A 24830-nucleotide genomic window follows, 5' to 3' on the forward strand; every position below is an offset into this window, starting at 1 on the left:
CAGCAACTTGCTGCCTGCATTAAGCCTACTCAGGCCCTTCTTGTGCACATCATCACTCTTTTAAAGCTCCCGGTGACCTGCTTCCAGTCTGTCAGACATCCAGGTTTACAATTTAGGCAGGAAAACACATTTAAGACGTAAGTTCAGAGAGTAGCCGGAGCCAAGTTGTAGTTTGTGCATGCCAGATTGCAACTTTCCTAACTGGGTACAAGCGTTTAGTGAAGTGCAGTACCCAGAAAGGGCCACTGGAGAGTGCACATCTACTGCTGTTGGTCCTCCCCCCACTGTTGTCAGAAATACTGTTATAAGAGTGTTTGTGTGTGAGAGAAAGAAAGAGATTCAGATGAAGGGGGTTAATTAGGGGGGATAAAAAGGAAAGGACAATTAAACAGGGCATTCATCAGAGGGAGGCCAGGTGTAATTATACTGCTTTATCCTGCAGCAGTGCAACATCAGATAAATAGTAATTTAAAATGTCTCCTGAGCCCTGTTTCAATGCAGTGTTTGTGAGCACCTTCTCAGTACTTCCCTTTCGCTTCATTTAACAGAAGCTGCAGAACTGTGTCACGTCACGGGACAGTGCATATATTGTGCTGTTTTTAGGTCACACCCATGACAATGCTTTTCCACACTCTCACGCAGAATGAAAAACAGCGGACAGAACCAGTAATGGAAATTTAAAAAAAAAAAAAAAAAACAAAGAAAGAAAAGGAGGTGGAACTTTTTAATTCAGGATGAATCTGAAAGGCAAAAGAGAAAATATCCTTTAAAGTATGGATCACACACGTCATCTCAGACAGCACCATGAAGGCCTAGTGAAATCTAATTGCTGCCATGCTATCAGTTCCAAGTAATTGCGTTTCCTCTGTGATTAGATTGTTAAATGAAAGCCCCAGCTACCGCTGTATTGTATAAAACACAAATAAGAGCAGCCACAAAAGTAGTTTTGCTGGGAAAATTCAACCTCGAAATGTGAAACAAGTCGACATGCAGTATCCAGAGCGTTCTGCAACAGTGATTCAGCAACAGCTGTTTGTGGCTCATATCTTCCACAAATAAATGACACACCTTATTTGCTACTTCGTTTTCCACTTCGTATTGCAGTCACAAGCCACTTTTCTGTTACTTCAGATTTTCAAGACACATCATCAGCACGAAAACTACTGGTAAGTCTGTATAAGCTATGCAAATATTTCCTTCTTCTTCATATACATTTAGTATTTAGTTTTTTTATCTTAAAGAAAAGAAAAACTTTCAGCATCTTAATGACTTTACTTCACATATTTCTAAAATAATGTTACCAGGATTTTGCTTCCTGGATTGATAGTCGACATTTCAACCTCACATTCAAGTTATTGTTTGCTCACACACTTATTCACTTTACTCTTAATACCTTCCTTTTTTTCCACACATCACCTTGTTTTAGTACCCAGTATCCTGTATTGTACTGTGTATGCATTACTGGAGACCTGTTGAGCTTGCAACACTCAGTATCAGGACAATTAGCACCCCACACCCTACCAAAACCACAGAACATGAGTACTTCAGGCGATCTGTGAATTAGATTAGCTCACTTGGTCACCATGACTCAAGGAACACATTAACCAACATGACTATCATAAATAAGCATGCTTTGTGAATACCAGTTTCACACACATCTAAATCTTAACGCTGTAAGATGGCACGCGTGGGTGGAAGGCTAACCAATACATGCAAACACTACAGCTAGACTCTAATTTTCAGTAGCTGGACGCAAATAAATCCATTTACACATGTACTACGCTTTAGTTAATCTGGAAGAGACACAATTACCATTATATGCAACTGTTTGCTTTTAATATATATGTATTTATTTTACAGGTAAATGTACACATTATTTTGCACATCAGGATTTTAGGTTCAAACCATATGATTAATTGAAGAAGATTATTGTGAAAACATTTGAATAGAAATGCTACTTATATATTAAACTGTAATTAAACTACACACGTGTCATGGTTTTGTATTTTATAGGCACCAGAATAATCTTTCTTTGGGTTTTTCATTGTATATATGTAAGATTTTATATTCTAGATATTTCATGCTTACCTGTTTTCTAACTCAGGTGATTCAGAGGTCCTATGTCCACATGACTTAACCTCCTGAGACACTACTGTGTTTATTTATGAGAAGATTTTTCAAAAAGAAAAAAGTATATATATATTTCCTGTTCAAAGATGATGCTTACTTTTTCTACCTCTTACGTCTAAACTAATTCAAACACCTTGGATAATTTAAACATAGGAAAAAAAAGCTCTCAGGAGGTTACTGTATGCTACTGGAAATTTGCCGCGGCCTTCTTTTTTTCACAAAATGATGGTTGTCTTGTCCAATCAGGACTCGCGTAGAGCCCTGTCCCCGCCTCTTTTTGGCTCTTGGAAGTGCCTGGACTAATCAGCGCTCGCCTCCGGGTGTTCAGCCATTTTGTAAGAAAATCAAGCAAGTCTGCCGCCCTACCTTCGCTTCAGACCTGCAGTTTTTTTCTTGTGCAATGGACGGGTAAGTGAAAAGAACCACACTTAAGACTTTATATTTTTTAAAACCAACCAACCACGGAGTAACTTATTTTTGTATATTGCTTGTTTGTGAGGACGTTTGGACTTATTGGGGTACTTCGCGTAACCGTTAGACCGGGAAAGTTTACTTGAAACATTTTTTCTCCTCAAAACATGCAACAGTTAGCGGTTAGCAGCTATTCGCTAGCAGCTAACAGTTATAAGTATTGTGAAATGGTTGAGTAGTTTTATCGGGTTGCGTTAACGGTACAAACTAAATAAACGCAACTTAATACGAGGGAGAAATATGAATAAAGTTTTTTTCCCACGTTATGAGCACTTAATCGGGTTGTGTCGCTTGCTAACGCAGGCATTAGTTAACGTTGGCCAAGTGTACCTTTGTAACTTGGTTTCACGGGAACTCGAGCGTTAGCTTAAGCAACGTGTCTCATTTCCGCATTCATTTGTCTGCGCACTGCCAGGGCCATGTTGAAGATGTCTGGCCTCAACATTTCTTGTTGATTGAATCAGGGACTTCTGCGACGAGTTATCTATTCAGGGTTTGATACACATTAGCGTGAGGGTTTAATTTAACCGTATCATACTCTTGTGATCATCCGATTTCGACATCGAAGGCAGCAGGAAGCTGCCATTAACTCGCACGCAGCGTAAATTTGTGATCACTGGTTCGTATCATTGTTAACGTTACTTGTGATAAGCGCAAGGGGTTAAGTTTGCTTATATGTGTGTTTTTTTTTTTAATCCCTTATAGCCGCCTAGACGCTGACTTGTACCCTCTGGGATCCGGCTACGTCCCTGAAATTGAGTACGTATTTATTATGCATTTGCTTGACAGACTTTAGTTTAAGGTGTTGCTTTTTTTTCTTAACATTTCGTGCTTGTAAATATGCTCATCTTAGAATGAGGAAGTCAACCTCCGTTTGACGATATGTAATCATAAATACGTTTGTGCTGCATTTACATAGTATGAAATGTTCTGCTGTTGTGTTTGAAGGTAGCAGTGTTGCTATGATACGTTGTGTTTTATCTATTTAGGTTTTCTGACCAAGAACTTTCTTTGTCTTTTACAGCAGTGTCCATGACATATCAGTTGGCACAAAGGTAGGTTTATTTTTGAGCCATCATTTCTCTGAAACAAAGATTTTTTTTTAGTGCTTATACTACAATGTGAAATCTAATATTTAAAATGTGTAGTGTATTCTTTCAGTTCCATAATGGTGTTTGCAAAAGCGTGCAGTGTTTAGTGTAATAGCATTCAAATCATTTGTGCTTTCAGGTTCCAATATTGGTTTGTAGCATACGAATACCTCCCCCATTTCTGTGTCTATTGCCTCGTTATATTTAGTTCGATGCTCTTGTGCACCGCTATAGCTATATTGTTCTTAATCCGATTCATATTTTAGAAATAGCAGTGGAGACATCTGGGACTTGGGACACAAAGTCTTGTCAGTTTGCTAGCGCTTCCTCTATAATTACAGAACTGCTGTAGAAAGTCATTTCTCATGTGCAATGAGTTTGCAGTTGCAGACTGACTTGCCTTGTAAACATCTATGAAATGCAACCGTGGTCAGCTCACAAAGGTTACAGTTACCCTCAACGCTGTAGACATGGAATGTTTGATAATTCACTTAGTATAGATTTTCTGAGGAGGAGCTTTTTATGTTTTCCTGTGCCTGTTGAAATGAAACTTCCTGTTTATTTTAATGTGTTCCTTAATAGTCTGTTGGCCTGGAATGTTAGGGCAAGCCAAATCCTGCCCTGTTCAGTCTCATTTCTTTCACAAGATTATATAAACGGCACAAGTATAACAAATCTATGTGGAATTGTTAAGTGTTGCAACTTATTAGATAAGTTTAGATAGATACTTTATTCGCACCGTAGGATTTGCAGTGCAGCTGCAGATGCTGCGTGCTTTGTTTGTGTGAGCTTGTTGACAAACTTGTTTTTCAGCAAACTGGTGGTTGTTAACATGTGTACCCAATAAAACTGGCTAGTGTGGTAATCCTTGGTAACGTGGCCACGGGCAACTATGTGTAGGTGGAGTAATTGAACTCAACTTAGAGCTTTAACCATCCTCCCGCACTCGTTCTCATCCTCCCGGCCAAAGGTCTTTACACTGTTTAAACAAGCCCTCTGACACACACTGCTGTTACAGGGACACACCCCACCCCCTCTATTCATTTCAGTACAGGCTGTTGCTTTTCATCATGACTGACAATACACGATTTTAATGAATGCTGGTTTGAAATTTAAGATTTGGCTCATGGTGTGATTCTTTCGCATTTCACTTCTACTGTTTTCTGGTTTTGATGTGCTGTGGTAATGATGATGCTGCGTTATGGAGCCCGGCCTTGCTGGAATCTGTAATTATTCCGTCTGGGCAGAGTGTCTGGCATTCCGCGGTCGCATTCCAATCTCCCCCCTTCAGCCCCCTGGTGAGGCACAGCTCCCTGCCCCCTCCGCTGGCAAAGGCTGATCAAAGTGAACAAACATGTCTGTACCTGTGCTCCTCTCCTCTGTGCTTTTTCCGGAGAGATCACCGTCCACCAACCCCCCAGCAGGTCCCAAAATAAGGTTGTATACAGAAGCGATTCGAAGAACGAATGAATCGCTTCAGAGTTGGTTTCCTTATAATTATTATAGTACTTTTTTTTCTTCCCAAATGCTGCAGCAGAATCTGAGAACGTATGTCCTATTTCTGCAATGCAATGCATACCAGGTGTGACTTAGTGTATGGAAGAGAACGATTGCCCTCCGGCCCATGTTCTCTTTTTAAAATTAAGTTCAACGCACCCCTATTGTCAGTGAGAGGAAGCAGCTCAACAGTTTCAGCATGTGGGCCAGCAGTGTGTCATCATTTTCTGAAGGTTACTATTATACTGTCAGCATCTAGAGCAAACAAAGGATGAGAACAAGTCAGTGCACATCCAGTTTGTTTTTGTCGGGAAATGGGTTGGGAGCGGTGTCGGAGCCAGCTAGCACCATATCTATACATTGGGTTTTTCTTTTCTTTTTTTCAGTTTTTGTAATTCAACCACCACACTCCACTCAAAAGCTAGAAGTGTTTCTTGAGAAGCATAATTCTCAACTTTGTGTGTGACTCAGTGTCCCTGCTTTCCACTGAAGACTGTCCTAGCTTTGTGGTTATTATTAGAATGAGGAAGTAGGAGGAGAGAGTCCAGCCTGTGGAACAGTAACCTACAGTCCCCTGGAGGAAGTTTAGCAGAAACCCTGGAAGCTGAATCTCTCTCCCCTTCCTGTTTGTAGTTGGTCTGCTGACTGATAATGTGACGCTGCCCACCCACGGCTGGGCGAGTCAGACTGGAGCCACTTCCTTTATTTCTCCTGAATTTTTTCCCCTGTGGTCAATTTCTCAGAAGGAAATGTTGTATTTTCTTCCCACGACCTGGATGATATAGCTCTCCTCCATTCATATTTATACACTTGCGTTTGAATGCTGGATATTGGTCTGCTGCTTCTGGTTGCATTTCATTTTTATCTCACTAAGGGGCTGGCTTGTATTTGGTTTTGGTAAACAAACTTGCCTTTATGCAACAATGGAATTATATTTACATCAAGATTTGAAGATGTGCCTATGTAGAAGCCCCCTGACCCTGAAGCCACAGTTAAAAGTTGAAGGAATGTCTGTTCTTGCTGTGGGTTGGTGACTTGAGATAGCAGGCCATGTTTGTATGACCCTCAAAGTGAAACTTTCTGGATGTCAAGGAGTAGTGCTTTCACAGCCACTTTCCTTTCATAATGTTAAGAGACAACATCAAATGCTTTCACCGATAATCTTTCCCGCCATTTGTCTCTTGTCAAGGTGGAGAAAAACGCTAGCAAACCTGTATGACTGGTTGTTGTTGAAGTGCTGTGGGGCTCTTCAACTCCCAGAGAGTCCTCAGGGCTCCATATGTGAGAGCTACTGCGTAACAATGCCACTAGTCTCAGCCTGAACAGGACATTCATTGTAGAGTATTGCAGAGCTTAGACTGCTGAGCCACTTCTTGTGACTGCAATACTTCATCTCGCGCAACCACAAACGCACACAGCCACGAGAACAGCCCTGAAACAGCACTTTATATCTGCTGAAGAGAGAGAGTGAGACTGAACAAGGCAGACAGTTATCTACTGTCAGCTAGGAGTGTTCCCATCTTGACTTCCCATCTGAAAGGCTTTGGTTTGTTATTCTTGTAATTAATTACATGAGAACATGGGATGTACTGACTAACAGCTGTTAGGCTGAGATATGACTGCTGAATTGTGTGCTTCGACTTGAATAGTCACTGTTCTTACCTCAATCTGATTGGTGCTTAAATATAAATTTGCATATCTACACAAGTCAGAGACCATGGCTTGTCGTTACCGTGGCTTGGCAATGTTTAACTGGGAATGATGTGAAATACGAGTTTGAAGTGGGGATGGGAAACGAAATAGTCCAACTGATGAGCTACATTACTGAATTCTTCCTGGTGAGGAAGGCGGAGTTCTCTTGCGTGTTTGCTCAGTCCTCTTTTGGTTATCAGATTACTTCCTGCTTCATCACACAATGGCTCCGTAACATGAGAACTGTGCTCTCCACCTGCCATGCTATGCCTTCACTAGTGAATGCCCTGAAGTGAACCATTGTTTTCTCTCTTTCTGCAGAGGGGATCCGACGAACTCTTTTCTTCCTGCATATCCAACGGACCCTATATCATGAACTCAGGTAGGGGGTTGCCATGGAGGGGGTGAATCCTCTTTTATTGAAGTGCTTGACGTGTCTGTGTTGTTTGTGTTGCCATGGCGATCAATCCATTATTCAAGAAGAACCAGAGCCTTCTGTTCCCTCCTTGATTGTATCTGCTCGTGTTTTCTCTCGCAGCCAATGGCAACGACAGCAAAAAATTCAAAGGTGACGTCCGTAGTCCCGGTGTCCCGTCACGTGTGGTCCATGTACGCAAACTGCCCAACGACATAAATGAGGCTGAAGTTATTAGCCTGGGACTGCCCTTCGGGAAGGTCACTAATCTGCTGATGCTGAAAGGGAAAAACCAGGTAAGGAAAGGAAGATGCAGGTCTGCCTGCCAAACCTGTATGGCTCTCAGTCCTTTGTGTGTGTTTTTTTTTCTTTTTTTCTTCCCCTTCTCCTGATCTGCAGTAAGGGATCAGCTTTCTGCCCTGACCTAAAATTACAACAATGACCCTTTTGTTACATCCTTGTGGCTTTGTGGGTAGATAGACAATTCTTTGTGCAGAATCTTCCTGGGAGAAGACAATGATCTCTCCTTCTATAATAACAGCCATTCTATGTCAGAAACTACAGACAGTCATGTAAATTTTTGGTAAGGATAGATAAATATTGATAGTTAATGAATGTCAGTGCACATAAGGGTGTTACCTAATGGGGTTTGCGGCAGATATGAAAAATTAACAAGAATTTGTAATAAACATGGACGTATGGTGGTATCTTACTGTAAGTAACAAATTTGTTTCTCCACTCTAGGCATTTTTGGAACTGAGCAGTGAGGAGTGTGCACAGACGATGGTTACCTACTATTCGTCTGCCACCCCTGTCATCAGAAACCATCCCATTTACATGCAGTACTCAACCCACAAGGAGCTCAAGACGGACAACTCCCCGAACCAAGTGGTAAGGGCTTTGGATAGTTCATGCACTTGCTATGTGGGTGGATGATTTGGCTTTGACACTTCCCCTTCAGTTAAAGGCATGATGTTATGTCTATTGTGTCACACAAGTTCACTCATTGCTGTCTGCTTTCCATCATCTAACTAGATAAATATGTTTCTCCTTAGCGTGCCCAGGCAGCTCTGCAGGCAGTCAATGCCCTGCACGGAGGAGGGATGGGAAGCATGGCTATTTCCACAGATGCTGGTACCATGGGGGGAGGAGCCTCCCAAAGCCCTGTTCTCAGAGTCATAGTGGAAAACCTCTTCTACCCCGTCACCCTGGATGTTCTACATCAGGTACAGACTGCATTTGGAGTTTTTTAACTGCACAGAATAAATTAAGATTTTACACACAAAAACTGTTTTAGTTGTCTTCCCATTTGTAGTTTCATCCGCATACATTATATTCTTGCCACATTCCTTGTAATTACTTCCATGTCACTTGTCGGGTTTGTTTCTTTGAACAAACTTTAGAGAAATCACTTGGTTTGGGTGGCTGTGTTACCGTATATGTGTAACTGTTAAATTTATAGCAGCATCCAACTATACAGTGCCAGAGACCAATTTTGAATTATGCAAAGTTGCACACGGTTTGACAGCTTGATATACCACCCCCTCGGATACTAAAAATATACTCTTGTTTGTATTTGCACTGCTTTCTTCCACTGGTGTTTTATAGTATGTTACTGAGAAATGGTTGTCTGGGACGCAAGTGTAACATTCCCATGATACTTTGCAAATCTGTTAAAAATATGCGTATGTGTTTCCTTTGGTTATCTTGTAATACATTTCTGCTGGAACAGTTATCTTTAGTATTTAATCATAATGACATCTCAAATTTTGTCTCTCCCCTCCAGATTTTCTCCAAGTTTGGTACTGTGCTTAAGATCATCACTTTCACAAAGAACAACCAGTTCCAAGCTCTAATCCAGTATGCTGATGGCATGACGGCTCAACATGCCAAACTGGTAAGACTGGTTCAGTTTGCGCTCTTGGTCATTAACTTTCAGCCCTGGCTTGTTATTTTTGAATAACAGTTGGCTGGTGCTTTGTCAATACGCACTGTACCAACTCGCCAAACAATAAACCAGTGTCACATATGCCACCTGTGTTACCTTAAGCCTTACGGTCCATTGTCATTCTTAGTCTCTGGATGGGCAGAACATCTACAACGCTTGCTGTACCCTGAGGATCAGCTTTTCCAAGCTCACCAGCCTCAACGTCAAGTACAACAATGACAAGAGCAGGGACTACACCAGACCAGACCTTCCCACTGCCGACTCACAGCCCTCCATCGACCACCAGACCATGGCAGCTGCATTTGGTAAATTTGGGACACGACTTTTAGTTGTTTCAACATTCGCTATCGTGTTTATTTTCATTCTTATTGTTGTTCGTTTCCTGTTATTGCAGCAGCACCGGGCATAATCTCAGCCTCTCCCTATGGGGGAGCTCATGGCTTCCCCCCAACCTTTGCTATCCAGCAGGCAGCAGGTACACAATTCTGATTCCTTCTATTCCTTTAAATCTCTACTCCAGTCATTTGGCTTTTCTGTATCTAACTGCCCATGCTAACAATATTGAGATTTGCATTTTTATTAAACAAAGTCGATGAAGTTCAAAGTGGTTCTCATTTTGTTCCTCTTAGGTCTGTCTATGCCTGGCATTCCCGCCTTGGCGTCTCTGGGTGTGGGTCATGGCGGCATGGCGGCTGCTGCTGCAGCTGCTAGCCGGCTTGGCCTATCGGGGCTCACTGCCGCCGGAGGACACAATGTCTTGTTGGTCAGCAATCTGAACCCGGAGGTCAGTACACTCACTAGTTTTAAATAATTCCACATCCTGCCTTTGTTAGCGCAGTGCTGAGCAACATGAAATTATTAGTGCCGTTTGTTTACCGTACGCTTTGTGGACCTGGATGTACTTGCTCAAGAGAAACCAGTGTTTTTGCCTCCATCGATCACCGCCACCTCCAAGTTAAGAGTACTCGTGCTAGTGTTTTAAAACATATGGGGGGCATCAAGTCAAAAGCTCTTCTCTTTCAGGACCTCTCTGTGTTTGACCAAACCTGCTGCATTTCTGACCTGCCACTTTGCTCACTGTGAATTTTAAGTTTATTCAAAACACTAACTTCTTTTATTTAAGAACTTACCATTTCATATCTTCATTTTTGTCCATTAGTTGAAATCATTCTTGAGTTGTTGGAGAGACAATATTACTTTTTTAGTAGTTTTTTTTTTAAAGCAACACCATATGTCCATGATTCTCTTTATATAGTGTGTAGAATGTACCCGTAGTCATCAGTTCATTACATTTACTTTAGATACATAGTCATTACATTAAGCGTGTTAATTTAAGTTTGTAGGATTATTAAAATTGATATTCAGATTTGACTGTTTTATTATATTTCTAAATATTCTAAACAAACAACAGCAGCGTGTAATTTAAAAGTACATATTGTCTCTGCCTTTTTCTGTATTTCATTGTTAATCTTTTTTCTCTTCTTTTTTTCTCCTAGTGTTCCCATAGTGACAGTGCATTTTAATTTAGCCAGTTCTACTGTCTGAAGCACTACATTTCTTTGTGTATACTGACCTTGTTTTTTTACTTCCTTCTTCTCTCTCTTCTTTCTCTGTCCCCCTCTCCCTCTTCTTTGTTTTTTTTTTTTAAATCCCTCACCTCAAATCTTGCAAACTGACTGCACGCCCCATGACCAATTGTTCCCTCTGTCCCACTCTCCCCTCTGCCACTCCTGTTACTACTACAACAACCACCGCCCCTCTTTCCATCCACCCAACCCTCTCTGTCTCCCTTGACATTGACCCCAAATTGGAAATGACCCACAAATTGAAACCCCCCCAAAAAAACCACAACATTGGCATCCCTAATTTTTGTATATGTCCTTCCACGATCTTCCTTTCCTCCCCTCATCTTCATCTTTCTCTTCATCCTCTCACTCTGTTCAAATCCTCTCCTCCTCTTCCTCTTCTTGTCCTCTCTTCATTCTCTTCGTCCCTCATGCCTCTCCTTCCTCCATGGTACTGTGGCCTTCCTGTGGACCTCGCTGCCTGTGGCCTGCGGACATGTCCCGACTCCACTCCACTGTCCTCCACTCCGCTCCGTCTTTTTTCCCCTGTCCCCTGTTCCCTCTCCCTTTGGCCCCCTGCCCTGCTGCTCCCCCCTGCTGTCTCTAAAGAGCGTTACGCCACACTGCCTCTTTATTCTTTTCGGTACGTTATCATCCTTTCATCTCCTTTTTTTATTACTACTGTTACCTGGCGAGGTGGGCATGTCTTGTCTCATGTTGTTGGCTTTATTTTTTTTAACCACTGATGGCTCATCATCAGGCTACAGGGCTATGAAGGGTGGGGGTGTCTGTTTTGGGGGGTTTTGTATGACCTGTTTTGGTTGTTGTGGGTTTGTGTGAGGATAATAAGGTGAGAACATAAAGCTGCAGCATTTCATTTCATTTCTATCCATGGGCAAAAAAAAAAAAACATTTGCAGTTTTTCATCTTCAAAGAGCACGGCCCTTTAATGGAAATACCGCCCCACTTAATACGAATGTGGGGATCGTTTTGTTTGGGAACGAGGCGGGACGTCTATCTAAATTCTAAAGCATCACCCTCAGGAAGAGGATAAAAGTCAACTCTTTATTGGTTCTGCACCGTCCCATTTTATGCCATGAAAACTGATCACATTTTGTTGGTTTGATTTTTTTGTTGTTGTTGCTTTGAGTCACTCAGCAAACGTTCATACAATGAAATGCTGCAGCTTTTTTTTGTTTTTAGTTATTATGAGTTGACATATCCCCTGGATTATGTCACCATACTCTTTTGCAGTTACTCTAATGTAGGTATGTGCATGTTTAGTTTATTTCTGCATGTCTCTATTTTGGCCCTCAATCTGGATACACAATCAACTTTTTCTTCATTATAGAGCGATGAAATCACAACTTCTATTTAATGCTCTCTGATTTTTTTTGTCTTCAAATCACTGCCTCTCCTTTCTAAAGACATTTTAGCAGTCGTCTGTTTAATAGTTTAAAGAGGGCGTATGTAGGATTAGTTCCATAGAGGTTTCATGCAGAATTGAACAGCAAATTTATAATAATAGATTAGCCTAACAATTACCCCAATCAGTCTGTTTATTCAGTAGACGTATGAATATTAATAACCCCCGATTTGTTGGTTTAAATTGTTTTTGTTGCTGTGATTGACTGTGTGGCTCCTGTTAAGGTTGTGTTATGTGTTGTCTTTGCTGCACTCGTATCGTGACACCTTCCCCCTTCCTCTCTAGGTGTGTATGGCGATGTGATGAGAGTGAAGATCCTGTTCAATAAAAAGGAGAACGCTTTAATCCAGATGTCTGATGGCACACAGGCTCAGCTAGGTAGCTACTCTTCAACCCAACAAACACTTTTTCTTTCTTTGATCTATCTCTTTCATCTAGTTTTTTCCCCACCTTCACATTATTTTACCATATATTATTTTTGAGCCTTTGCTCAGTGGAGTTCTTCAGGCCTTACTTTGATGGACAACTGATTGCCTTTTATTTATTATTCATATTATTCATATCTACAGATCAGCGGAAGTATGTTGTGAAAGAAGGTCAATGCTGAAAATCGCTGATAGATTAAACAATTAGTGTATTATTAAAAGTTAAAAAGAAAGGCTAAAAGTTTTTTTTGTAAGTGATCATTTTGGTGTATTGATTATTTGCTGAGCAACAGATTAACTCTTTAACCACCCACTAAATAATAAGCATTTACCATTAAACTTGCAAACTTTTGGTCAAACACTTGCTCATAGTACTGTAATTCAGTTTGAAAGAAACATTTCAAACCTCAACTTTTACACAACTCTATTCTTCTTCTAACGTTTAGACTTTAATAGGAAGTTATTTTTTACACACACACACACACGCATATATATATATATTATTACATTCATTATGATAGTGTTCAGGTGCTAGGGCAGACTATAGTTGTAAATGCATGTGTATTTATTTTAAAAAATGTTGTTTACACCAACTTAGACCACAACTTTAATGGAAATATACCTTTAGTTTTATAGGTCTATATGTGCACAAACAAACCGCTTACAACTTGCAAACGCTCATAGTATCTGCTCTAGAGTCTGAGTGATGAAGATACAATCACTGACCACAATCAAGAAACACACAAAACTCACTATTATAGTCCAAAATACTTCTGCAGCTGTCTCATGATTCGAGGTTGGAAAATGTGTTCTGTTGAGGTGCTTATTCTTAGTGGTTATCCTGCTGTGGTCAGCTGTTTCAAATTTTACAGAGTCTACATTTTATAGGTCTAATATTAGAATTCCCACATACCTGATAGATGACATTAAAGAGTCACTGCAGCTCTGGTTGCAATTCATCTGTGTAGCAAAGTAGAATCGTAAGAAATCTCTCATCAATCCATTTTGTTACACTGTGGCGTTGACTCTCCTTGTGATCCGTCTCAGCTATGAGCCACCTGAATGGCCAGCGTCTTCACGGCAGGGCCATGCGCGTGACACTGTCCAAACACACGACAGTTCAGCTCCCCAGAGAAGGCCATGAGGACCAGGGCCTCACGAAGGACTATAGCAATTCACCACTGCATCGCTTCAAGAAGCCCGGCTCCAAAAATTACTCCAACATCTTCCCGCCTTCTGCAACACTCCACCTCTCCAACATACCGTGAGTGTTGCTTCCAGAGCCTTGATTTCATTCCCACTCTGCCTTTTCTCCCCCATTTGCAGGCTGTTGCTAATTTTCTTCTGCATTTTACTTGAGTGGTTTTGACATTATTTTAAAATGCAACTCTAGAAGTGTAATATATGTAAACATGCAAATCGGTTAAAGGAATTTAAAGTCATAAATGTTACATGTTCTTTGTTTTTTTTATCCTCACGTATTCACTCTTTTTACTTCCAGGCCTGCTGTGGTGGAGGATGATCTCAGGAGGCTATTTGCTAGCTCAGGAGCCACAGTCAAAGCCTTCAAGTTCTTTCAGTAAGTCGTGGTTCACTTGTACCCAATTTAGTTAAATTGTTAACCTTTTGTGCCGTCTTCCGAGCACTCGACAAACTTCCTTTTAAGGCAAAGTCAATATAAACAAGGGAGTGCTCTTACAAATAAATTCTTATTTGTTGTTGGAGCCCGAGTGCGCCGTCTTTTAGGGAATAGAAAGAAAAAGTCTTAAATGCAGCTTATAAAATACAAAACATCCCACACAAAAGGGTGCAGCACCTTTTTACTTTCAAAACAAACATTTTAATTTTTTTTCTCTTTAACAGGAAGGACCGCAAGATGGCCCTGATCCAGATGGGCTCAGTTGAAGAAGCAATTGAGTCTCTCATCGAGTTTCACAACCACGATCTTGGAGAGAACCACCACCTTCGAGTGTCCTTCTCAAAGTCCACCATCTGAGTGCCTTTCCTTCCACCCTCCAAGTCTTTTGCCGTCTGAATGCCACTTTTCTCAAGGTTGCCTTCAGGGGGGAAATGTGTATCGCTGTGTTTCTTTGGAGAATGTTGCTTCTTTCCCCCCTCCCCGTCATTAATAGGTTTGGAGATTTGACGTGCTCCATACATATTTCAAGTTAATCTGGTTCTGATGACCTGTTCCAAAGTATGATTTGGCATCAACGAGTATGAACTTTCTCCTTTTGTCATGCACATATCAACGGTTGTCCATTTATTTCAAAGTTAGGCTACATGTGGCGATTAGCTGATACTCAAATGTTGTGATACAAGTGCTAAAGTTTGTATCCTCCAGTGAGTTACGCTTTTTTTTAATAACTTTAACCACAGCTCATAAGAATGTAAACCTTGTTCTCAGTGACTGTTTGCAAGAGTAGCTGTTGACAACAACAACAACTTTCACAATCCAACCACCTTTGAACAGGTTGCCAGTAACTAAACCTAATTAATACTTTGTTCCTTCAGTTTTCTATAAATCTGGGAATTGAGCGACATTCTGCAATGAACTATGATATATATATATATATATATTGGATGTAAAGAAGGGGCTGTTGATGAACTGTCTGTTCAGACCAAATTACTTAAAACACCCCCCCTCCACCTCCACCACCATCTCCACCACCACAAATGTATGGGGACAAGTTGTATCTGCACCAGACACACTTCAGCATTCCTTCTACTCCTGTAGTTGTGTGGACTATCCATGTGTGTGCCTTTTTTTTTTTCTTTTCTTATTTGAAATGCCACTTTGAACCTGTTTGGCCAGTCAGAAACGGTTTTGAGACAAAGGATTCAGTTTGCGTTCACAGACCATCAATCAACTTATTTTCCAGTGTCTTTATTTTCATTTTATCCACCCACCTATTTTTCTTCTGGGGATCCATACCACTATCAAAAGTTAATCAATATGGACACATTATTCTTTCAGTCTTTATCTGCAGATTTGTGCCTTACTCTGCCCCGCCTGGATCTCTCTGGCTTTATTTGGAAATGACGCGGTTCTGTAAAAGGCCTTTATTTTCCATCTACCAGCGTAGTTAAAGAGTGGGGGTAGAGTGGCTCATTTAATCTTTTTTTTTCTTAAAAACACAAATGTTTATCTTTGTATCCATATATCCCCATTATATGTATCTAGAAACTATGAATGTAAGTGAGTTAGACGCTTATTATCCTTGCTAGGTGATGTAGCTCTGTTAGGTGTATTGTGGCGGGCGTAGAGCTGTATCCAGCCTTCCTGTCTTACAGTCTCCTTTCACGTCCATCTCGTCCCCTCGGGACAGTGGTGTTTGGGGCCTCATTTAACTATATTATGTTCATATCTCTACGTGGACACCTATATATTCATTTATCTTTTCTTTTTAATGTTAGCATTTACATGTGTATCACTTCTAAGCTTAACTGATACCTTTTGTAGTGGCTGGGTTTGATTATTATCGCAGTGCCTTGAGTTTTTAATCCGAGGCTGAAACAGGCCTGGTCAGTTGACTTTGTTTACCTCTCGTTCAGGTGTTTTATCTTTAGCCTGTCTGCAAAAAAAAAAAAAAAAAAAAATGCCTTTACCCCATTATATTCAGGTAATCCTACCTGTGAGAGGGCAGCTCGGAGGCATTTGTCAGTCGATGGTAAACAGTCTTGGACTGTCAAAACAACCCAGTGGCTTTTTTTTTTCCTCCTCTCTTAAATTCAGGATACCAGAATTACAGGGTGCCACACACCCATCCCCTGTCTGTGTGCAGTTAATGCCGCAGTCAGGTACGTTAGTGCACTTTTCTTCAACAATCGGTCCAAGCTAGCACCACCACGCTAAAGTCTTACGTCGTCACATTCCTGCGTGCCTCGAGCACCAGTTTCCACAGCCTCGACCACTATAGTCTTGGACCAGACACAGATGTCCTCTGTCTCTATTTTTGTAAAGATTCTTATGCATGTTTTCACAAAGCTTCATGTAGCTGCAGACGGTTATCGCTGTTAAGGACCAAAGTATGTTCTACCCCTGCTGTTTTGTAGTGTTGTGATTTCTTAAAGTTTTTTTTTTTTTTTTTTTTTTTCCTCCCCCACATTCCTGCTTTTCTACAAAAACAAGGACTTGGTTCCTTTGTTCTGTTCCTCAGATGCCTTGGACAAAGTCACATTAAGTTAAATGGTCTTTTGGGTAACAATGTGTACTGTATGTTGTACCCCTGTAGTTTGATTGACTTTACAAAGAGTCTTCTTTGCTAGAGGTCGCTTTAGAAAGGATACTTATTTGAACCACAGTCCTAGCTGTGAAGTTGACAGTTTAGATTATATATGCCTTTCAATTTTGTTAAAAGCTTTTATTTTTCTCTTCTTTTTATATGGGGGCGGGTTGGGGTTATGTATGAAGCGGGGTTGATGGTTGTATATATTCATGTTTTTGTATCACAAAATCATCTGGATTATATCCACTTTACGTTCAAAACATGTATATTTTGATAAAACAGTACAGACCTATTAAGCTCTCTGGAGCTGTAAAACGGAAAAAAAAAAATCTTTTGTAACACAAAGACATTAAAACTATCTGAACACAGAAGTGTCTCTGTATGTGCCCCGCTCGCCCCCCCCTTTGCCATTCTGATCTTGTCTCTTGCATCTTCTGCTGCCTTCAATAAATCTTTAGTTTGTTCCTTCTTTCATCTGGCCTCATTTGGTTTCTGACTCTTTCTGTCTCCTTCCTGTGGTACACTGCTGCTATGTTAACATCTTGTAACATTTTCTACATTTCCCATCCTGTTTACTACTGGTGGGTTGTTTTTATTTTTATTTTAATCTCTTACTGTAATTTCCAACTTAATACTCATCCCATCTTGGAACTTGACTACTGCTCATCTGGGCTCGGCTCTATCCCGTCGCGGTCCCTCAGTGAAGCCGCTGTGACGGCCGTGGCAGGGCCGAGAGCTAATTTGATATGCGAGGCTGAATACATACTTGCTACTCTCGATGATCCTCAATAATCCTCATGTGCTCTGCTTCGACCCTTTTCAGTCTTGCAGGTCTCACTCCTGTTGCTGTGGAAACCACGTCGCTGCATCTAATAAGATTAATAATTAAGATAAAAACACAAGTATGGCTATCGAAGCACATCTGGGCATGAATGTTCATGAGAGTGTTCCTCTGGGATGGTGGAGGTGCAACGAAAACTGAACAGAAGGCTGTGCGCCACTCCAGCCACTAGGGGGAGGTCTTGCTCTCTGGTTGAAGAGAGGCGACATTACCTGCCAGTCACACACAATGTCAACAGTTAGTGGCTTAATCTCAAGTCCTTTCTTGGGCTTTCTGGTATTATACCTGTTTTCTTTTTTTCTCCCTCGCACAGCAGTGGAGAGGATTAACGACAGATCTCCCCTGCCTTTTCAGAGAGGGACAAATAAGAGAAAAAGAAGAGCTGGGGCCCAGTGGTGTCTTTATTTGTGGCTCAGAAGAAGTGGATTTTGTTGGATTTTGCCAGCGGCTTGTGGAGTGTGACCATAAATGCAGCGAGGGCTGGCACTTGTTTCTCGTGTCATTAGTGTGCACAGGAAAGTTGAAGGTCACAGTGTAAAGATGCTCATGAGCAGCTTGTTTTAGGATGCTAAAAGGGAAAAAAATGCAGTCAGGGTTTTATGACATGTTCAGCAACAACCAGCCTCTTGATATATCATGTGTAGATACCTTTTTTTTTTTTTTTTTGTTAGTGTGCACCGTGTCCCTACCAGCCAGGATGCTCCATGGCGAGAGCTTGAAGCTTTGACTCAGCTTTGATACCTCAGACCCTTGTTTACTTGCAGACTCTGCACCAACAGCAGTTCAGAGCAGAGAGCAGTCTGCACCAAATCCTCCTCAGAATATATGGAAATGCAAAGAGATTACATAATTTGGTACAGAAGGGGTAGCTCGACTTGAGGCTATCCAAACATAGATTTGTGGATGTGCTTTTTTTTTTTTTTTTTTTTTTCAGTTGGCGAGCTCTGGCTCAGAGGATATGCTGCTATAATATAACTTTAATCAGTCAGGATGTGTTAAAACATACAAGCTGGCAAGAACTAAGTGTACACCAAAACTGTTCTGATCCGCACTTGAAACCAGAGAACCCATGTGTGCATAAGCTCTTTTACGGTGTTCAAAACATGAAAAAAAAAAAGTCTGCATTTGTACTTTTAACTTGCTCAGTGAATCCGAGCGTGTAACCAAACCCTACCTCCTCTCCATTTCTTTGCCAAATTGAGACCCTTGGGATGTTTCTGGCTTCCTCCGGTGGCTGGGTGCGCGGCATTAACTGAAACCATGTGGAGGGGAGCAATCCAACCGCATCTGGCAGCATTTATTTACATTAGTGCTGCGGTCTCTAATCAAGCGAGTATTGGCGAACGCCGGGGCCACACAAATGCAAACCTGGTGGTTACTAAACGGGGGCAAGTAGTTCAAGGGAACGCTCTGCGCCGAACTGGTGACATGTTCCGCCCCGAAAAATGCTGAATGTCTGCTTTTGTTAGTCAACAGCTTGAAAACGCATCCATCTGGATTGCGTTTTAAGGTCCTGGTGATTATTCATATGTCTATAATTTATATGTCTCTCGAGGGGCGTCAAACTGTCCAATCGCAGACTTACCCAGCTATAAATTCAGGGATTTAACACCCTTTTAAGGAGCCGTGTATCCGCGTCGACTCCCTGACCCACATTCTTTGAGATTTAGGATCACTTAAGAGGCCTTCATATCTGAATCCACCCAATAATGTTTAGTCTGCGCAGCTTACATGAGCTTTAGCCTCGCTATCCGAGAGGAGGAGAAGCATGAAACTGAGGATGAAGGATGTCTTTAGGCGTATACAGTAGTTGCCCCTCTTTAAAAAAAAAAAAAAAAAAAAAAAAGCCACCAGGAGACTACCCACCTGTTTACATATGCACGCTTCAGACGGATGTTGAATAATTCATCCAGAGAGGCGGACAACACGCAGCTGTATTTGGGTTATGGGGGTGCATGGGTTCTTTCCCTGCCTGGATTTTGCACAGCCCAAAATTACAGGCATTACTTTGGAGGGAGAGGAGGGCAGATCAAAACTAGGCCACTTTGCATAAAGGATCCGATATACAATAAAATGTGAAAGATGGAGCTGCAGAAAGGTTCGGTTTGAATTCATAACGTGGCCTAGTGGGTTCGGGGAACGCGTCGTTTGGGTTTGATCTGGGGAGGATTGTGCAGGAGCCTGAAAGAGTTAGGCAACTGCAGAAACTTGGCTGGTCTTCCCCCCACTTTCTTTTCCTTAACCTGCCCCTTGAAAGAATGCGAATGAACTTTCTGCAAATAATTTCGAATCAATCCTCATCTTGTTGAGAGCGGATTGATCTCAACTCGAGCACCTCATTTCGCACCGGTTATCGACGCGTGTTTGGAGAAAGCACGGCGCGCTTTTGCGGAAGCAGGGTAGTTTACCATATCGCCCTCCTTTTGGGGCTCAGACTTGAACACCTAAGATGGATATGTTTTCGCAGACGAGTCTGCGCGCACGCTCGCCGGACAGAGGCGGCAGGGGTGGCTGCGCTCTGCCAGACGGAGCTATCTGGAGGTTTATGGCTCACAGGTTTTAGGCTCGGCGCTGCCTCCGCTTGCCATTTGGGGCCTAATGGACATTGATGGAAAATGACTCCAGTGTTCCAGCGGTCCATCAGACGCCCCCTTTCTCCCTCCCCGAGCCCATCCATCAGGCAGCAGCTTTCAAACAGATAGTGAACTTCGCGGACTCTTTACATGCCCAGATGCGATGAAAATAAACAGGCTTCAGTCAAACAGATGGTTGCAGATGGTGAATGATAGTAGCAGCCATAGTTAAACCCACCCAGTTCCTAGGAGATTGTCAGTTTTAACCTTGTACTAACATCACTTATCCCAGTCTTACAAGAAACTCTGCTAACTTTCTCGAATAAAGTGTTTTAGCTGATTTCCCATACATCCCCTGTTCTTCATCGGTAGGGCGCAGTGAGTCAGCCAGCCTCGGGTCCCCAGGGGGAGCGCGGCGCGGCGCGGCACGGCACGGCGCGGCACGGCTGCAGACCCCGCCCGCGCGGAGAAAAAAAAAAGCGAAGCGCGAGATGGAGAGAGGCGGGGTGGGGGTTACTTACACCGAATCAGGGTGCCGGTGAGTGATGCTGCCGCCATAGGTGGAGGTTGCAACGGAGCATGTTGGGATTAAAGCTGTGATCATCGACTGCTCCCTGGCTGCGCCGGTCAGCGTGACGCACAGAAAGTGGAGGCGCACAGCGACAGGAGTCACATTGGATTGGAGCCAGTGGCAGCGGAGGGATCACCAAGTTGAGGGATGCTGTCGGAGCGTGCGGCTGCGTGAGAAGGATGCTCTCGCCTCGGAGTTGTTATTGTGCGACAACTTTGGACTGAAAACAGCGAAGAGGAGCGCGTTCGCCTGAGTGGGATGTATTTGTTTGAACTGCAATAAGAGGAAAGGGTCAAGTGGACGCGGTTTTAGGCTGCGAGGAGATTTGCTTTGCGCTGCGAGAGGAGCGGAACAAAGCGTGCGCCAGGCTGAGTACAAATCTGGGTAAACAAATATGACGGATTTTGAGGCTGCATCAGATCTTCTAATGAGCACCTTCGTCGCCAATAGAATTACAAACCTCGGGTGAATTCTGGATTGTATTTGATTGTATTTTTATTTTATTTTTTATTTTTATTTTTCGGTGGAAGACGGGATCTAATCCAAGTGGCGCATCTATCCCTCCGGCTGCGCGTAATGGGAGAAAAGTTTCGAACCTTGCAGAGGAGACGCACTCGCAGCATCCAACCGACGACGCGTTTGTAAATAACATGTGAATCCCGCTTTTCCCGTCCGCGACTGACCAAGTTTTAAAGTGAATTTCTAATAATCAGCATGACTTGAATCACCGCCGGGGTTATCGGGACTCTCATCAAGCCAGTTAACGATCCATGAACCAACGACCCGATTTGTCCAAAGACGCGCAGACGGCCGTTGATGATATAAAGAGGATTTCTGCAGCAGCAGCAGCAGCAGCAGCGCACTGAAAGCCAGAATCCAGTTAGGAAGAGAGGCTCCCTCTGGATGTCTATGATGTTGTGCCAGCTCGGGCAGAGGTGTGTGATGGAGGTGGTGGTGCTGACCATCCTGTCCTGGGTGTCCGTGTGGGCAGAGGAGAAGATCATATTTGACAGACACGCTGTTTACTGGAACAGCTCCAACCCCAAGTGAGTTTTAGTAGGAGTTTGGCCTGAAGGTGTGTTTGGGTGTGCGTCTGTTTTCCACCGCTGTTTATCTGGGCTACCTGCCCGCCTCGAATGCCCCTTTTAAAAATAATGAGCAACACTCGCAGCGTTCAGCTCAACCTTGAAATCTGGAAGGAACTTCACGGTTCCATGTTTTGACATATTCCATCTGACTACATCAATCTTACTTACACTGTATCCCCATTTCTTTCCTGTTACAGCGGTGTTTGGCTTGACTTAATACCATTTGATGTATTTGAAATGAGTAACACGCACAGGGGCATTCCGTGTATGTGTGTGTTTGTGTGTGTGTGCGCGCGCGCGCGCGTGTGAGACTGGATATTTTATTCTTTGGCATGGGGAGCTCCTTTTGTCTTAAACAATGAGGGCATCCTGCCTCCTCTCCTTATCAACTACTAGAGATTTACTTCCTCTCTCACACACACACACACTAAACCTTTTACCTTTTTTATCATCTAATTTCCTGTGCCAATTACCACAATTGCACATTATTTATTAGTCAATCCAAGCTCTGGTGCAAAAAAAAAACCTCCAAAAAAACAAAAACCCAACATCCATAAATAAACAAACACAGTGCGCGCCAGACTCCACACAAACGCACGCGCACCAGCACAAGCGGTCGCCTTTAGCCAGGCCTCATTGACATGGGGCAAAGCACACTGGGCCCGTCTGTCTAATGGTTTGTGACAACCTGGTCAGCCTCTTTCTCGTTCTCTCCCTCGCTCCCTCCCGCCCCTTCCTCTTCTCCTCTTCTTTTTCTCCCCCCCTCCTTCTCTCTCCCAGGTAGATAAATAAACAGGGAAAGTGCTCCCCCTCACTCACTCACGGCTGAATTAGTCCAAACTAACGGCCCTGTCTTTCTCTTTCTCTCTCTGCAACCAAACACACACACACACACAGAGCTAACAGGCCTTACTGCATCACTGTTCCACAGAAGGCTCCTCAAATATTTAACAGGCAAGGGGAAACATTTTCTCCCTTTCGCAATGCCTCCTTCTCTCTTTCTGCCTTTTCTTTTCGTCTCCCCGCGCTCCCCCTTTCTCGCTATAACACACGGGCACCTACACATCGCCGGCGTCACAGGGTGAATTTAAGCTATGTGAACTGTGGCTGGGGGCGCTGTAATTCCGTCAGGGGTGTAGGGAGAAAGCTGGAGCAGAAAAAAGGTAGAACTTCAAAAATGCACCGGTACCGAAACAGTGGAGCCGAGGCTCCTTCTAAACAGCTTCCAAACTGTGAGGATGCAGATACTAAAACCATTGATGCCAGGGTAAAATTTAAAGGAAAATTCACTTTTGTATAGTTTGTATTTACAGTGTCTTAGTCACTGGTAACAGGAAAATTATACAGATGCAACATTAGTAAAAAAGATGTCCAATCAGATGACACTTATTAGGAAGCTTATTATGAAGAAAAAATAAAAGCAAATGTATTTAGTAATTATTCCCCAAATTACTGCCGATGACACTAAAACAATATAAAATATAAAGAAATCTCATTAAATGTCTGCACCCCTGTTGAGCTTTTTCATGTTTTCTACCTGTGGCCCTTCCTTACACCTTATTGGATCACTCGATCACATGACAGGAAGCAACCAGGAAGTGATTCGATGAACCTGTGGAGAGCAGGTAAATCCACCTGAAGAGAGACATCTATCTCCATAGCTTGTTCTTCAAGGTAGGGCTGATCATTACATCCTAAACTGAGCCCGGAGCGTAAACACTGTAGCACGATGTCGTGTCATTTTCTAGCTAGGTCACGCCTTCATGCAAAATTTAAATTTAGTCGGAGCTATTTTTTGTTCGCAAACCTGCAGTGACAGCTGACTTATGATCCCAGCAAAAGTATTTCTGAAAGGTCTTCCTTGTCATCTGGTAGCACACTGGGGGTGATTTAGTCAACAGTAACTGATGAGGGGCCCAGAGACCCGGCGCACAAGTAATGCATCACATCCAAACAAGAGCAATTGTCTGAGCCGGCGACGTGGCACCAAACGAACAGCTGTGTGACTCTTAATTGATCGCACAACACTGAGCACCAAGCTAGGGTTCATGCGATGCCCTTCTTTGTGTTCATCAAAAGTTTGCTCGCACGGAAACGGCCCGAGAAATGTCTTCACGGCAAGGTCACAAGCACCAACATGGAATTTGTGGAAGTGATAATGACCGAGGGTTTTTTTTTTTTTTTTTTGTGCAGTGCAGCATTTCTTCCTGAAAAGCCAAAGATTGGCTATGTGAGAAACTGCTTGAGGCGACAATTCGCAACACTGCGAGCTCGTGCTTTTTTTTTTGTTTGTTTGTTGTTGTTCCCACATACTTTCAATGCAGCGCCTCGGTGTGCGAGCTGTGTCTTACAACCCAACAATTACTTGATTAACCGGCGACGATGTTTACATGTGCCAGATATTCAGGGTTGAATGAGTATTCCGCTCATGTTCCCACTGATGCACCAGCCATATTTTTCCCATTCGTGGCAAATTTGCTCGAGCGTGCGAATGCGGCCTCCTCGTTTTCATTCTTTTAAGCACCTTCTGGAAAACGCTTGGCCCAGCAGTATTTATTCACTTCCAGAAAGCTTTTTGATATCTGAAATGTTCAAAGCTGACCGTGAAGCAGAAAAACAAAACAAAAAAAAGTGTATGCGTTGCATACGTGTCCAAAGAAGGCTTCGCATCACCGTCACATTGGGAATACTGGAGAGCGTGGAAACATACTGAACACATCAGTTCCATACTTCAGAACATATCTTCAGACTTTAAGCTGACTAGCATCTGTAACAGCTATGCGTTTTCTGGCTGTGTGTACGTACACCGATCAGGCATAACATTATAACCTCCAGAGAATCGGAGAATGGACATGGACCTTCTGAATG

General features: G+C 42.6%; 2 protein-coding genes across 5 annotated transcripts in view; both read left to right on the top strand.

Annotated features, from left to right (window-relative positions):
* Positions 1-2440: 2440 nt before the first annotated feature.
* LOC125023737 (polypyrimidine tract-binding protein 1-like) lies at positions 2441-17363 on the top strand. Of its 3 annotated transcripts, none has more exons than XM_047611228.1 (16): positions 2441-2538; positions 3307-3360; positions 3626-3656; positions 7203-7263; positions 7420-7592; positions 8041-8187; positions 8352-8522; positions 9083-9193; positions 9372-9549; positions 9639-9719; positions 9874-10028; positions 11419-11452; positions 12521-12613; positions 13708-13924; positions 14162-14239; positions 14524-17363. In XM_047611228.1, exons 1-16 carry the CDS (start codon positions 2531-2533, stop codon positions 14654-14656), a joined length of 1725 nt encoding a protein of 574 aa, XP_047467184.1. In that variant the 5' UTR covers positions 2441-2530; the 3' UTR covers positions 14657-17363. The 3 variants fall into 3 exon arrangements, with proteins under 3 accessions (XP_047467184.1, XP_047467185.1, XP_047467186.1); XM_047611229.1 differs by having other exon boundaries at positions 9642-9719; XM_047611230.1 differs by lacking the exon at positions 2441-2538 and adding an exon at positions 3010-3220.
* Positions 17364-20843: 3480 nt separating this feature from the next.
* The window catches only part of LOC125024053 (ephrin-A2-like), an 86746-nt gene continuing 82759 nt past the window's right edge, over positions 20844-24830 (top strand). For both annotated transcript variants that reach the window (XM_047611706.1, XM_047611707.1), the window contains exon 1: positions 20844-21920. In XM_047611706.1, the coding sequence (XP_047467662.1) occupies positions 21778-21920 (143 nt within the window). In that variant the 5' untranslated portion in view covers positions 20844-21777. The remainder of the gene's footprint in view (positions 21921-24830) is intronic.

This window comes from Mugil cephalus, chromosome 17 (assembly GCF_022458985.1).
Source record: "Mugil cephalus isolate CIBA_MC_2020 chromosome 17, CIBA_Mcephalus_1.1, whole genome shotgun sequence".
NCBI lineage: Eukaryota > Metazoa > Chordata > Actinopteri > Mugiliformes > Mugilidae > Mugil > Mugil cephalus.